Source organism: Coturnix japonica, chromosome 3 (genome assembly GCF_054131305.1).
Source record: "Coturnix japonica strain WE chromosome 3, WE-NBRP24, whole genome shotgun sequence".
Taxonomy (NCBI): Eukaryota; Metazoa; Chordata; class Aves; order Galliformes; family Phasianidae; genus Coturnix; species Coturnix japonica.
In genome coordinates, this window is record NC_140665.1 from 54296293 (window position 1) to 54312394 (window position 16102).

Below are 16102 nucleotides of genomic sequence, written 5' to 3' on the forward strand. Positions count from 1 at the left end.
TTTTAGCTGTGAATGATTCCAGAAGGAGCTAACGTTGCCTCAGAGGGTGTGGGGGTGTGGGGGCTGGAGGGTGGCTTTTTCTGCCGTCGTTTGTGTCACATCCCTAAATGAACTGTGTGAAAGGGTTTCCTTCCCCCTTGTGGAGCCTACCTGCAAAAGCACTTTTAAAGAAAAAGACTGAGATTTGTATTATTTTGCTTTTATTTGTACAGAGATATAAAATAAAATTGAATTGAGCCCCCCCCCCCCCCCCCCCCCCACACACACACACACAGAGACAGATATTTTATTCAGCTTCATGGAAATTAAATAAACGGAAGCAAGAGTTCTGTGAAACTCTATGAAATACTTTGTCTCTAGTTGTATAGAAACAGATGCATTCTATAAAACCCTGTAGTAACGGGGAGGGGTGGGAAGGAATAGGTATAAAACAAATTAAACAAATGCTGGGTTATAAATAGCAAAACACCTCTTAAGTGTCTGCTAAAGTATATTAGAGGATATTATTAAGGATAATTTCTTAATGAAGGATATTATCATCTGTATCATAAAAATATTTGAATCACCACATATAATTGAAATCAGCGCAAATTATGTGGCTAGATCACCTCTGGAAGAGAAAATAGTTCTTCACCTATCTAAGCTACATTCACAGTCCATACATGTACTTGCTCCTGTGCATCAGATGTTTGAACCTGAGACAACAGAAATAGCAGGGTCACAGACCTGCTCCTCTTTGAAGGTATTGCATTTGCCATATAAACAAAGGCTAATCAGTTTTTCTCCATCTTGTCTCCAGACAAGGAAAAAAAAAAAAAAAAAAAAAGAAAAAGAAAAAAAGAAAAAAGGAAAAAGATAAAAAGAAAAAAGAAAAAAGAAAAAAAAAAAAGCCAGGACTCCGAAATAAAATCTACAAAAGGGTAAAAAAGATAACCCTGGGAACTACTGACCTGTCAGTCTCACCTCTGTACCAGAGAAGATCATGGAACAGATTCTCCTTGAAGCTATGCTAAGACACATGGAAAACAGGGAGGTGATACTGGAGAGCCATCATGGCTTCACCAAGGGCAAATCCTGCTTGACCTACCTGGTTACCTTTTATGATGGTGGCACTGCATCAATGTAATCAGGAAGAGCCACCCATGTCCTCTATCTCAACTTCAGTAATACCCTTGATGAAGTACCCCACAACACACTTCCCTCCATATTGGAAAGATATGGATTTGATAGAAGACCTGTTCAGTGAACAAATAACTGGCTGCAGGTTTATCCAGAGAGTAGTGGTCAATTGCTCAGTGTCTGGATGGCAATTAGTGTCACAGAGAGATTGGTGCTGGGGCCAATACTCTTTAATACCTTCATCAGCAATATCAACTGTGGGGTTGAGTGCACCCTCAACAAGTTTGTTGATAACATCAAGCAGTGGGGTGCGGCCAACACACCAGATGGATGGGATGCCATCCAGTGGACTCAGGTGAATCTCATGAGGTTCAAAGAATACAAGTGCAAGGTCTTGCTCCTCTGTCAAGGCAACCCCCATTACCAATACAAACTGAAGGATGAAAGGATTGAGAGCAGCCCTGCCAAAAAAGACAGTAAGGGGGTAATGGTGACTGGAAAGCAGGACATTAGCCAGCTATGTCCTCACAGCCCAGGAAGCCAACACATCGTGGGCTGCATTAAGAGAAGCATGGCCAGTGGGTTGAGGGAGGTTATCCTCTCTTACCACTGGTGAGAACTCACCTGGAGTACTGCATCCAAATGTGGAGTCCTCAGTCCAGGAGAGAAGAGAGATATGTGATACCCAGTGGAGAACCCTGTCTGCAGTGAATTGCATGTTAGTATGATCTCAGACTGCACTGAGTAGAATTTTCACTACATACGTATCAGCAAATCTCCAGTAATGATGAAGCACTCATATACAGTGGGCAGTCTTCTTCAGAGACAATCACTTCACACCAATACAAAGGAGAGTAGGTTCCATCATAAGCAGAAGATTGGGGGTTTGTTTTCAGTATTGCAATGTAGGCCATTTTAGCAAGCGTATCACCTTCTCATTCTTTATTTTCTATTTAAGGATACTGGACTCATTCTCTTTGAAACTGTGAGAAAAAAAAATACAGAGCATAGGGGCAATGATGATGGCTGTCCTAGTCCATAATCCATTGAAACTGCATTGTTCTATTTTAAGGAGTTCAGATTTAGAGGTTACCTAGAAAAACTTAGTGCCTACATACAGCAGTTTCAATAAAAAAGATCTTGGTCTATGCCTGTCTTCACTGCAGGAGTTTGAACTATGCCAGATAATACATTTTTCCTCCTACATTTTTTTGTTTTTTCTTTTTTTTTCTGCTGGGTACCGGGCTATGAAATACGTTCAACAAAAACTCAGTTTGAGATTATATCCAGCGATTTTGTCTGAAAGAGGAAGAGGAAAGCACATTCTGAGAATGATTGGCAGTTTTCATTTTATGATAGGACTATTACTTTCAGAGTTGATTCATGTTAATAAGCTCTTCCTGTTTAAAGCTATAAAGGCATACATTGTCACTGTCTGAGTCTTTTCTTAATCATGAGCTCTTTTTATGCCACCAGATGTCAAGCAAATGATGTGTGCAGGAAGGGCAAGCTGAGATTGTTTTGTTACACACCTGTCTCTTTCAAGGTGGCAATAATCACTTCAGAAGCACCATGATAGCTAGTTGATGGGTATTTTGACAAGTTCATAATTCAAATTCACTTAGAATTTGAATGACAAGGGGACTGAGTGAGAATGGTATTTTATTACATATAAAATATAGGAAGAATGAAAATTAATGAGAATACTAGAGCACAGAGTACAAAAAAGCTATTAGTAATATTAAAGCTATGCAAAAACCTCTAATAATCTTAACATAAATGTTCATTTATTAAAACATGGACATAGAAAAAGAAGAAACATTTCTCTTTGAAAAGTGTCCAGTTAAGTGCAGCTCTTCACTGAACTATGCCTAATTTATACTTTAATGCACTGGGATTTTTAATGTCCACACTGGTCATGGAGGCATCCATGGGGTGAAGATCAGCGGCACCCCATGATGAGCTAGCATTAGCTGCATCTTCTTTCAGAGGTATCCTAAGAAGGAAAATATAAATACTAACCTTGAGATAAATCTTCAGAGATTCAACAGCAGCTGAGCATTTGTATGTTTGAACTGCATTTTAGAAAATGGCAATTTTTGCCAAGTACACAACAGTTCCTCTATGCCCCTAAGGCATAATAGCCACCTACAGGGACGCTCACTCCATCTGTCTTATATAAGGCGTTAACTGATCTCACATTTTCCACTCAAACAATGGATGTACTTGGAAAAGGATTTCAATACACTGCAGTACAGCTCCTGTAGCATGGAAAGAGCTATTTCACTGTAAGTATTCCCAATTTAAGAGCATTGTCAATGCTAGGAAGTATGGGAAAGGTGATTATATTATCCAGCTATTACAGCAGTTATTTTAAGGAAGAAAGAATACACCTAGAAAAATATTGTGTTTTTAACTGTAGCTGTTAAAAACTGTACAATTCAATCATCTGATTAAGTAAAAAACTACTGGAACAACCTGTTATAATCCACTAATATCTTGTTTGGTACAGTTCAATTTAAAACTTTAATAACTTAAGCATAAAGCTTAAATAGCAATGTCACAAGTTTGAGACAGTGGCAATCTCTATGGCATATAGCAATATTTGTGTTTGCCTTGCTGAATATTTGCCATCACCTCAGCAGATATCCATGTGTATGCTCATAGCTAGGAAACTGTAGACTGAGAAATGCGCCATGCGGGTTTTACTTTTGCAGTGAGATGTTACTTTATAAAAATCACTTCTCACTTTCTACTTAATAAAATGATTCACAACTAAATTGGAATCTCCTTTCCAGAGAAATACACAGAAATCAGTGTGCTATGATATTAGAGTCAGCTTTAAAATATTCCATGAGCTTTGGCTCACAATGCCTGTTACTCAGCAGTATTTTTCCTTCTATGGCAGAACTTCACTTTGTTTATTACTTACCCAGATGTGCTGCATTCCATACACTACTTGCAGTTTTGGATGACAGAAAATCAAGTAAAAAATGCAAGAAAACTGTTGCAACTAAAACTGAACATGCTGATCTGAAGCTTCAAGAGATACAAAAGTGATATTGTAAGCTCATTCCTTTTTCACTTGAAATATGCAAACTGTTTAATAGCTTTAATAAAAGTATTTGATTAAAAGGCATCTCTCCTTCTAATCTGCCTTTTAAAAACCTTTTTGCAGGTAGTCATTTGGCAGCTCCACTGGAAGCTGAATCCTTTTCCAGGCTTGTGGCTAACCCGAGTGGGCACAGGGCCTGCCATGGGCTCAGCCCAGAGCCATAGTGTGGAGAAGGGGATGCTCATCACCTTGTGCTATGAGGTGAACGGCTCCTGTCACAGAACCCTGCATCCGTTTGGGGTGCAGCTGGCCATTTACGTGGCCTGTGCCTTAGGGACACTGATTACGGTGCTGGGGAACCTACTTGTTGTCATCGTAGTTTCCCATTTCCAAGCCCTTCACACTCCCACCAACTTCCTGCTCCTTTCCCTTGCCTTGGCTGACATGCTCTTGGGATTGACTGTGCTGCCCTTCAGCACTATCCGGTCTGTAGAGAGTTGCTGGTATTTTGGAGATGACTTCTGTAAACTGCACACCTTTCTGGACACACTCTTTTGTCTGACTTCCATATTTCACCTGTGTTTCATTTCCATAGATCGGCACTGTGCAATTTGTAACCCTCTGCTCTACCCCACTAAGTTTACCCTAAAAGTGGCCTGCATGTGCATTGGGGTGGGGTGGGCAGTCCCCATGGTCTATACCTCTGTCTTTCTGTACACTAAAGAGATTGCAGAAGGGCTGGGCCATTTTTTGCAAGATGTACCCTGTGTTGGTAGCTGTCAGCTGCTGTTCAACAAGCTCTGGGGGTGGCTGAATTTCCCAGTATTTTTCTTCCCTTGCCTCATAATGATAGCTTTATATGTAAAGATATTTACTGTCGCTAACAAGCAAGCCAGATTGATAAACAGCATGAATAAAAGTTTTGGGGCTCACCTACACAGAAGAGCATCCAGAAGTGAAAGGAGAGCAGCAAAGACTCTTGGGGTAGCTGTAGGAATTTATCTCCTGTGCTGGCTGCCCTTTACTATTGACACCATGGTAGACAGCCTTCTGAATTTCATCACTCCTCCAGTTCTGTTTGACATCCTCATTTGGTTTGCATACTTTAATTCTGCCTGCAATCCCTTGATCTATGTATTTTCCTATCATTGGTTCAGGAAAGCTGTGAAATTAGTCTTAACTCAGGGGATCTTTTGTTCCAGGTCATCAAGAGTAGACTTGTACTAATAATGACCAGAGCTTTCTCATGCACCGTGGAAAATATTTTAGGCTACGTTTAGGCATTCCTCGTGAATATTATGAATCATCCAGCTAGCTAGTTTTTCATTTTTCTTAAAACAACTGGCTTGGGCAAATCTTAGGTTTAAATAGGCATGTTCTTCTGAGAATAACTGTCCACAACATTTATCTCAGCACACACGCCTTGTTAGTCTTGACTTTGCCATGTGATACTAACAAGTGTTTGAAACTTGTCTATAGTCAGCAGCAAAATAGGACCCTGTCCATACTGTTACTGAAAAAAATGCTGCCTGTCTCTGAAGGTACCTTTTTATATAAACAAAGTAGGTAATGTTGATGTAGTAAGTTACAAAGGGTGTATGCTATTTTTTAAGTACAAAGAAGTATAAGGATGCAACTACAGGTCAGATAAAATCTTTAACTATGGTAGTGGACAACAGCAGAGGAAGAGAAACGTCAATCTGATATTTTTAATTTAATTTTCCTAGTCTGCTACTGAGCCAAATGTTGTGTATGGGAAATGCACCCTAAATTCCTTGATAGAATCTCTTCAGACCCATGGAATCTTCATCTTTTTAATCTGTATGTGCAGTGACTGCTCCATAACCTTGATCCTTATTGTCGTTTGTATCTTCACTATTCCTATTGTATTAAGGGAGTAGAAGGAGAGAGAGGGAGGAAAGGACTTTCATGGGGTATTCAAACTGTCAATAATTTTATTGGTACTTTTTCTTTGCTGCCATTCTTTTTTATTTTTCCCCCTAAGATTCCTCATGCTTTTTTGTTTGATTGATTGATTCCAAAGAAGTGGGTCTGCTTACAGACATAACATATGCTTGCATACTTGAGCTGTGCATGAAGTGTCAGTGCAGCTTCTCAGTTTTCTTCAGTTATGTTTATGTTTGTGTGGTTTCATAGGCCAATTTTAAATCTATAGACAGCTGTGATCTCTGCTCAGGAAGCAGCAAGCTGAATGGTAACATGTTGTACTATATATAATGGACTTATTTTCTGCCTTGATATTATGACCATTTTATAAGAAAAAAGAAGTGTAGCAAGCAATAGAAAATCTTTTATAAAGAATGAATAGATATACAAATAATAACTGTAATAATTTCATCATTTTATCCTGTGAATGACATGTAAAACTATTATTAGGCTTTAATATTGTTTGAATTATTGTTGTCTTCTGAAAGAATGTCATTTCATCTTGTAGTCGGCTGCATATTTTCTATGTGACAAACACTGAAAGAAGAAGAAACAGCTACAGAAAGAATGTAACTAATAGTAAGAGACCAGCAGAGACACAATTTTCTGAAAAGACTGATTAATTTTTTACTAAATTTAGAAGGCAATTGAATCAATCCTACATGAGCACACGTATAAGAACAGAAGAACTGTACAACTGATACTTTGAAGGAAATCAGGGCAATAAAGTGATTGTTGTAGCAGCTATATATTTTAATGTATGAATGTATGTAATAAACTAAATGGCAAAACACCTTTTGCTCTTTTTTTGTCATACTGTTAAGACTTCTGCATGGTAAGAGTTTCCTCAGCTATTCTGTAATCTCTTCTGACATCTGATCATTTTGTACTGCTTGTCTATACTCATAAGACCCCAGTCAAAAAAATATACATATATTGGTATTCCAAATAATCAAAGCTCAAACTGTATGGAGGAAGGAGAAGAGAAAGAATACCTAAGAGTTCTTCTTAGAGTTACCCTGGAGAGCGACCATAATCTGTCAGTGCTTTTAAGCCAAGACATTTATGAAGGCTTATGTCTGTAGTCAGAGTGTCATTCTATCTCACATCCTTCTCTCAGTGTCTGATACTCCCCCCATTTGTTGTATTAATCTTCATTGTTTCTTAGGATAGAATACAAAGACTTTTCTACTGTTCTTCTGTCTACTCATTCTGTAGGAAAATGTAGAAACCTCACACCCTACTGCATACATCTGTAGAGTTTGTACAGTTAGCGTACCAAAGCCAGTGACCAGGCTAAGGAAAGAAAAGTGGAATCAGATTCATAGGGAAATACAGGTGACAGAATACCACAGAAATATGCGTGAAATCAATATATGTAGTTAAAGTCTTAGATTGTGGCTTGAGTTTCAATATTAAGGCTCTTAAACGTAATGTGCATAGGTGTCTATGACTACAGTAAATGTCTAAATTGATTGTAATTATAACCAGAATGGCTGTTTAAGCTCTGCCTGTACTTAGTAAATATCAAGAATGTGAACCAGCTGCCTGGTTGTACCAAAGATGCCTTAGGGAACCTGAGATGACTACAAAGGACTAGAATTCAGCTCAGAGGAAGCACAGGCATAGAGCCAGGTGGGACAAAACTGGGTATCTAAAACAGCACTAGATGTCCCTGTTTGGGTACCTAGCACAAGCACTGCCATCTTACAGAAGTATAGACCTTTAGTTATATGGAAATCTGCAAGTCTCAAACCAAACTGTGTCATGTGGGTATCTTAAATAAAACACCTTTCATTAATACCTTTTTCTCTTGAACTCACTGCAGCCAAAGCAATTGAGAAAGGGAGCTTCCACTGAGTTTCCTGTTGATTTTTGAGATATTTTCTGCCAATCCTCAATAGATTCAAGAGGGTATATATCATAAACATATTCAATTGCCCACTTCTTTCTGGAGTCCCATTGCATAATCTGTCTTTATAGCTTTTCTCTATGGAAGAGGATGAGCATTGTTCCCTTGATGGATTATCACTTTCTGTGTTACAGCAGAAGGATTAGCACATCCCATGAGGTGACTATTGCTAGATCTCCTTTTGGTTAAACAGGTTGGGAGAATGGAGAGAGCACATACAGAGCTAGGGCAAACAGGTGAGACAGGTCTGGAAGCAGCCACAATTACTGCCTTGCTCTGTCACTGCATTTTGCAGCAATCATAACTCATGCTTTCATCATCTTTATAACCCCTCCTCTTACTCCTTATTACTCCTTACCTTGGCTGTCTAAATTCTGTCATGATTCCTTTGTGTATTTTCCCTCCATGGTTTCAAAAAGCATTCAATTCATCCACTATCTTCTTCAGGCTTGAAACTGTCATCTGCCATAACTTGGAACAGCATCTGGTGCAATAGGAACCTAATCCTATTTCAGGTTTTTGGAGTTGATAGCTGAATTAAATTAGCAAATAGCAATAACAAAAGTAAAACATATTCTTTATCCTGATGGAATGCATTAAGCACTGTCTGGGAAACGTTGCTGGACAGTTTGCCATTTGTAGCAAATATGGGCAGCATAGCTCTCCATATCTAATGTCAGAGGTGCACAAGTGAAATGCAATAGCCAAGAATGCGATTTGCCTGTAAGGTAAATTACTCACTGCTCACGTCTGGGAGAGAAGACACTTGTAAGGAGTGTGAGGATAGGGATGGATTTCCTCCTTATTGTTTCATTGTGCATCAAACAGGCATACAGAGCTGGTCAGGAGTGACTGCCCAGCCCCAGTTTCACCAGCAACTCCAATGCCTGTGCCACCCTGTACTCATCACCTGCACTCAGGGACAATGCCTTGCTGGCTACATGTGCTCACACGTTGGGGCCTGTAGAAGCAAGAGAACTCCAGGATGGAGTCAGGAAGGTGGAGCAGACCATTGGCTCACACACTGGGAAAGCAGGAAGGAATGTCACTTCCAGATCACGGTGCTGATCTAATTCCAAACTCTTTCAAATATCAGATACCATATGTAATATAAACAGGATGTTTTTGAAGTGACACCTCATTAGTTCAATTTTACACACAAAAGCAGAGATATGAAATGCTAATTTTCAGAATCAGTGAATATCCAGAGTATCTTAAGCAATATCTGCTGAATGCTCAGGGTACCCTCTCTGCCAAATCTACATGTACCACAGTTTCAATATTTATTCTTTTCTTTTTCCAGAGCTTTCACCATTTTAAGTAATCAACTGATCATGCTCCAAAAGCAATAGAAAATGTTTTCTGCAAGTGGATGAACAAAAAGTTCAGAGCTCAATTCCTAGGTAACACAGATGAGGGTCTCTAGAATATGCTGATGACATGAGTTTATATATGACATTTTCTAGCAGCACTCCTTTCCAGCATCTCTGAATATTACACTTAGAGGTGGCTTTTTTAGAGCTCCTGACCATATATTGCAAATGGTTGAAAACACTATTATTTGTGAGCAAAGGAAATAATGAAAAAAAACTGAAATAATACTGCTGTTTTAACTGTAAAACAAAGCACATTTTTCTAGTGCTGTTTTAAGGATATTTTGTGCCCTTATTTGTAGAAACCAATTACATTAAAGAATAGTATCACAAGCTTTTCTAGATATTTAACAATGAAAGGTAGATGCTAAATAAGCTAGCAGCATGTGAGAAACATTTTATCCATAAAACACACAGTGTCTCCAGGCAATCATTCAGCTAACCTATTTCTGTAGAGTGAGAATGAAAATAGACTGATGAGCATGTTATCTGCAAGCTAAAAAAGAAGCAGTGATCTGCAGATAATTAGTAAGAGTAACAGGGGCAACAACAGGGCACTTCTTTTTTCTTTTATTTTTAAATTGGAAGTACTTATTTGAAATAATTGTTTTCTGAGAGAAAAATGACAGTGAGCCTAGCTGAGGCTACTATAAGTAGGAGTGGCTATGCTCAGTCAATGGAGATTTTATGATCCAAACTTGGACTTAAAAATCAAGGCAAGGCCTTAATACAGAAAGGAAGTGCATTACCCTCTCATTAGTGCACCATCTAGTGGGATAATCCTGGATTAACTCCACTATTTCAATGGCGTGGAGGGAAAATTTTCCCATGCATGTAGCTGCATTAAGATCATTGCTAATTTAAGCAACATACTAAATCCAGAATGAAGTGGTGAACATTCCCATATCAAGATAGAAAATAAGCATATCAGAATGCTTTTTCTTAACAACTGTAATTTATAAACATGAGGCTGGACATCTCCAAGCATCTATTAATATAAATGTATGTAGACACACCGGTTTTGTAGGCTATGTTGTTGTCCTGGTTGGGTCGGAGTTTATTTTTTTCAGCATTTTATATGATGCTGTGTTTTGGATTTAGGAGAAAAAACAATGTTGCTAACACTAAGATTTTTCAGTTTCCTGTGCTTTAGTTATTTTCAGATCATAGCAATGACCAAGATCCATGACAGAGCAGAAATAAACATTCATACCTGTGAGGCAGCTCAAAGGGAGGAGAAGGATAATCACTCTTCCCAACTTCCTTGGTCCAAGCTGGGTGTTGCAGAAGAGACAGCATTCTCAACCATCCATATCACAGGGTTTGCCCTGCAGTATTTAGTTTAATCTCACAAGTTAAGCATCCCAGCCTGCAGGGCACTGGGGAACACATGATCCTGTGATTTTTCCCTTTAAAAATTGGAGCAGGATCCACGAGCATTCACAGTTGCTGTGAAAAAGGCCTTAGATGTTCATATATCCCATGCCCTCAAGTAACTGGGTTAGGAGGGACCAGGTTTCCCCATGTCTGGCTGCTAGCTCTGCCTCCCCTTGCCCCAGGAGTTTTTAGGCATAGAATCACAGAAAAAAAAAACCAAAAAACCAAAACAAAACACTAAGATCACACACTCCAACCTTCAACTCATCTCCACAATGCCCACTAAATTATGTCCCTAAATGCTACATCTACATGTTTATTGAACATCTCTGGGGATGGGGACTACAACCATCCCACTGGGCAGCCTGTTCTAATATCTCACCTCTCTTTCTGAGAAGAAATGTTTCCTAATATCCAACCTGAACTTCCCCTGGTGCAACTTAAGGCTGTCACCTCTCATCCTATTTCTATTAAGTGGGAGAAGCAACCAACTCCCACCTTGCTACAATCTTCTTTCTTCTTTTGTTGTAGGGAGTGATAACATCTCCCCTGAGCCTCCACTTCTCCAGTCTAAACAGTCTCAATACTGTCAGCCACTCCTCATTCAACTTTTTTCCAGACTTCTTTAAATATATTTATATATATTTATATTCATATATTTAATATATTTATCTCCCATTCTTTCAATGTACTTATAAGTTTCCACTCCCATTTGGAGATGATGACCAAAACTGAAGGTCATAAAGGATGTTAATATAATGGCACTGTATTCCATTGTTCTGTAATTTCGCTACGTACATTTTCCTCTAACACCTGACCACAGCATCTTTTCCTGATATTCTATTCTTAAATGCTTTTTTCTCCACTAACATACAACTACGGAGGCAATAAATGCCAGGTTCTCCCAAGTAACAAGCAATAGGACAAGAGGCAATGTATTTAAGTTGTGCCAGAGGAGGCTCAGGTTTGATATAAGGAAACACTTCTTAGAACGAGTGGTGATGCATCGGAACAGGCTGCCCAGTGAGGTGGTTGAGTCACCATCCCTGGAGGTGTTCAAGGACCACGTGGATGTGGTACTGAGTGAAGTGGTTTAGCGGTACAGAGCCGGTGGGCTATTGGTCTCAGCAGTCTCTCCAACCTTTACGACTCTGAATCCCAAATCCCACTCCCGGACACCCCGAGCCCTCCCACCCGGCAGCGCCCCCTGCCCGCGGCTCCGGGCCCACAGTCGTTCTCCGCCCATCACGGCCCGGCCCGGCCCAGCCCCACGGCCGCTCCTCCCCACGCCTCCGCCGTCACGGCGCGGCTCCCGCCCCATGACAGGACGGGGCGGTGCCGGGCGGTCAGGCCCCGGCCCTCCCTCGGGAAGCCGGCTTCCCTGTCATCCCCTCCACCGCGCCCGGTGCGAGGAGGTACGGCGGAACCGGGTAAGTGCAGCTGGAGCGGGTCGGGACGGCCGCCTCTTTCTCGCTTCCACGCTCGGGTGGCTGGAGGAGGAAGGGGCGGGCGGGGCGGTGGCCGAGCAGGGGCTGTCAGAGGGCGGCGGATCGGGGCCTCGGTGCTGTGCGGGAGCTTGCGGCCACCGCCTGGGCCTGGGGCTGAGCGGGGCTGCTGTAAGCAGGGGAGCGGTGCCCCGCTCCTCCACCCGCGGTCGGGTGGAGGCTGCCCGGCCCCGGGGTGGCTGGGTGCGGCCGGTCGTTCCCCTCCCGCTATAACATCCCCCTGGCTTTCTGCTCTGAGGGGAGGATTCGGGGACTCGAGCCAGTTGTTCTGTAGTGGCTTAAGTGAAGTCTGAGCGTAGGTAGCTGACCTGTGCTTCATCAGGGTGCTCGTGGTGCTGAAGGTGTGAGGACAACAAGGTGTGCTGGCTGCAGGCAGGGAGGCAGCAAATCGCCTGTGCAAATAGAGCCTGGGCCTGGGGCCCGGCGTTATCGCTGACTTTCCTGTCGAGTGACTTGCTGCTGCTGCCTGAGAAGTGGGTGCTCGGTGAAGCTGTGGGGGAAGTGGAGGGTTTCGCTCTGTCAGGCGTGAAACGCGAGGCACTGTGTCTATATCAGAGCTTAATGCTAAAACCGGGCATGTCAGCTGCGGCATTAAGTACCCCCCATGTATTCTGACCTTTCCTGAGGAATGAGCAAAGCAGAAGCTGGGAGCGGTGTGGTGGGGTGATTTCTGTGCAGGCATTGCCCTGCAGGCCCCTTGCTGTGAGCCCAGGGTTTCACATGAATGCTGTTAATAGAAAGGAGGAACGTACACCAAAGAGAAGCTCCGTAAAAGTTAAGACCTGTAATTTAGTCATTGCCATATTGTGGTGGGCCAGTTGCCAGTGTTTGTCTCCTGTTTCTTCCTCAGAGGCATGATTCTCTTTATAAAGGCATTTCCCTGAGAACTTGCTTTGTGCAGAAGACACATTCTTCTGTTGCTTTATGTAATTGTCAATGAGGGCGAACTGGATAGTGACAAATATATTCCTTGTTAGCCATGTGTGCTTGAGACAGCGTTGGTTGTCCTTTAGGCCTAATCCCATTTCAAGTTTCCATAGCTCAGTTTTACGCACTGAGCACTTCTAATGCATAACTACGAATGTAATGTTTAAGCTACATCTTTGTTGGGAAATCTTTTCTGGGGAAATGAGACTGACCAGTTACACAGCCTTAACAAATCTTATTTCTTCTTAAGAAATCATCTGGTCTTTGCCTGATATGAGTTCAGTTTTGATGTGCTTCAGCCCAACTAATGAGGCAAGGCCAAGGCAATTGGGCAGAGTGGAATAGAAATTTATCTTTTGATTTCTTCTATCTTAGTGTTCCTGCATTAGAGCAAATAAAGTTTTAAAATGAACTTTGCTTACTTTCTTCCCACTTTGGTTTTAAGCTTAGTTCTACCTGAAGCTAGATGATTTTATATGTATGGATAGTTTAACTTCCATTTCTTTTGAACAGGCAGGGAGGAAATCATGTGACTGTTCTGTTTGCATGGATCAGGGTTCCAGCCCATCTGGAGCTGAAAGCACAGAAGTAGGAAGTATGGCATTATTCTTAATATGTTTTGGCCTTAAGTAAAAGGTGGGAGGGGAAGGATATATCCAAACAAAACTTACCTCCCTCATCCCCACTGGAGAGAACAGTGACAGGTTTAATTCTTGTCTATATGAGTCTGTTGCAATAATGCCTCTGGTGCTGTAGCAGAGACATAGTTACCTTATGGTATGCAGTCTGTCTCTTATTCCAGAAGCTTTGATTTCTTGAAGTTTAATTTTACTACTTACTGCTACAGTCAGCAACAATGTTTTGTTTTGGGCTGCCTTAGAATGGGGGTTAGAGCTACTCTGTGAAAGCATTGTGTTACTTTGTCTCATCCTAGAAGCTGGGTGGTGAAACCCACTCAGATGGGATGGGCAGCAAGTGTCAGCTGGCAGGAATCTTACTAGTCCCTGTGATACAAATCTTCAATAGTCGGTATTGTGCCTGGCTGCTGTTTCTTGGGGGGGAATAGGAGTAGAATCTTCCTAATACTTACATCGTCATTTTTTATTGTGTTTCCACCCTTTTTGAAGGATATATATACTTTTGACAGAGATTATTTTACAAAGGAAGTCACAATTAGAAATTGTTTTGGAGAAGCCTTATTTAAAATAATATTTATATTATAAGGCATATATATATATATAAGGCATGTTCAAGGAAAGCACATGACTTGTCTCTGGATATTTAAAGGCACAAAGTCCTAATTCCAATCGGGTTTAAATTTTCAAGCACTTCTCTGGAATGCAGTATATAATTTTTGCTTACCAAAAGCTGAGGATTCATGTAAACATTTCTAGATCCTATACCTAAAATATTCCTTAAGTAGTCGAATTATAGCTTACGTGGTGTTTTGATGTTGTATATTGGAGTGAGGAAAAAATACATACTGATCTCTTGAATTCTTCAGATTTTCTGTATGTACGGAGACATCTTTGCTTCATGCAGTGTTGTGTGTTCTGATTCTTTCTTTTTCCCCTCCTGTCAATAGACTCAGTTCTTTGGTGGACCTTTTCCAGTAGTTTGACAAGCTGAGTTACCTCTAAGTGTGCTCTCAGTCTCAGACCATGTTGGCAAACAGAAGATAAGAGTTAAAATCAAAAGCTTGCATCGAGCTGAAGCTTTCAGAAGAATTGAGTGCTACTGCAAATGCAGTTCTGTTCTGTTTTGAATGCAGGGCGTACTTCCTCAAACTGCAGCATATCATTAGTTCCCATTTAAACAGTCATGCAGGCAGTAATGCCAAAGTGTTGCATGATGGAGAAGTTAAATCCCGTGGAACCGAAAGGGGATAATTTCTATGGAAATGTGGGGTCTAAATGAATGCTCCTGTTGCCTCTGTCTGGAAGGAAGTAACAGAATCACAGAATCATAGGGGTTGGAAGGGACCTCTAGAGATCATCAAGTCCAACCCCCCTGCCAAAGCAGGCTCCCTACACCACGTCACACAGGTAGGCGTCCAGGCGGGTCTTGAATATCTCCAGAGAAGGAGACTCCACCACCTCCCTGGGCAGCCTGTTCCAGTGCTCCGTCACTGTCACTGTAAAAAAGTTCTTCTGCACATTCGTGCGGAACTTTCTATGCTGAAGTTTCATCCCATTACCCCTAGTTCTGTCCCCACGCACTACTGAAAAGAGACCAGACTCACCACTATGGCTCCCACACCTCAGGTATTTATAAATCTGGATCAAGTCCCCTCTCAGCCTTCTTTTCTCAAGGCTAAACAGACCCAGTTCCCTAAGTGTCTCTTCATAGGGGAGATGCTCAGGCCCTTCACCATCTTAGTGGCCCTCCACTGGGCAATGCTTGGTGCATGTTCGTTTTCTTCCCCAGTGGTTGATATCCTGACCTTGCTCTTAGCAGAGCTCCCCTTGGCTTCCCAAGGTGTCTGGATTTTCAGAGGGCAAGTGACTCCAGGCTGACAAGTGAAGGGTGTAGAAGTGCATCTGGAGTGCTTATTTTGTTTAGATGCCAGAGCTGATTTAACTAGAATGAGGAAGGAGTTCACACTTCCCGTTTGGTGGTTTTTTGTTTTTTGTTTGTTTGTTTGTTTGGTTGGTTTTGGTGGTGTTTGTTGGAGAGGGCAGGTTGTTTTTGTTTGTTTGTTTGTTTGTTTTGGATATAAAAATTTTCTTTTCTTTGGGCTGCTTTATGATTGAGAATTGATGAAAGCTGTTGGCTGACTGCTTACTCCTCTTTCCAGTCTGTTACCCAGACTAGACAGAGACCAGGAACTTACCCTGCACCAATTTATGTTATCAATATGCTCTGGAGTATCATAGCTGATGGAAGA

At 41.4% G+C, this 16102-nt stretch overlaps 2 protein-coding genes across 3 annotated transcripts in view; both read left to right on the top strand.

Moving 5' to 3' along the window:
- Nucleotides 1-1108: 1108 nt before the first annotated feature.
- LOC107311714 (trace amine-associated receptor 5) lies at nucleotides 1109-6859 on the top strand. The gene has a single exon (XM_085543630.1). The coding sequence runs from the start codon at nucleotides 4376-4378 to the stop codon at nucleotides 5399-5401; it is 1026 nt and encodes a 341-aa protein (XP_085399756.1). The 5' UTR covers nucleotides 1109-4375; the 3' UTR covers nucleotides 5402-6859.
- Nucleotides 6860-12102: 5243 nt separating this feature from the next.
- Nucleotides 12103-16102, top strand: part of STX7 (syntaxin 7) — a 28657-nt gene continuing 24657 nt past the window's right edge. For both annotated transcript variants that reach the window (XM_015858575.3, XM_015858574.2), the window contains exon 1: nucleotides 12103-12213. The gene's annotated coding sequence lies outside the window, so the exon portion shown is untranslated. The remainder of the gene's footprint in view (nucleotides 12214-16102) is intronic.

Coding starts and splice junctions, on each gene's coding strand:
- LOC107311714 (XM_085543630.1), top strand. CDS start 4,376: ATGGGCTCAGCCCAGAGCCATAGTGTGGAGAAGGGGATGCTCATCACC.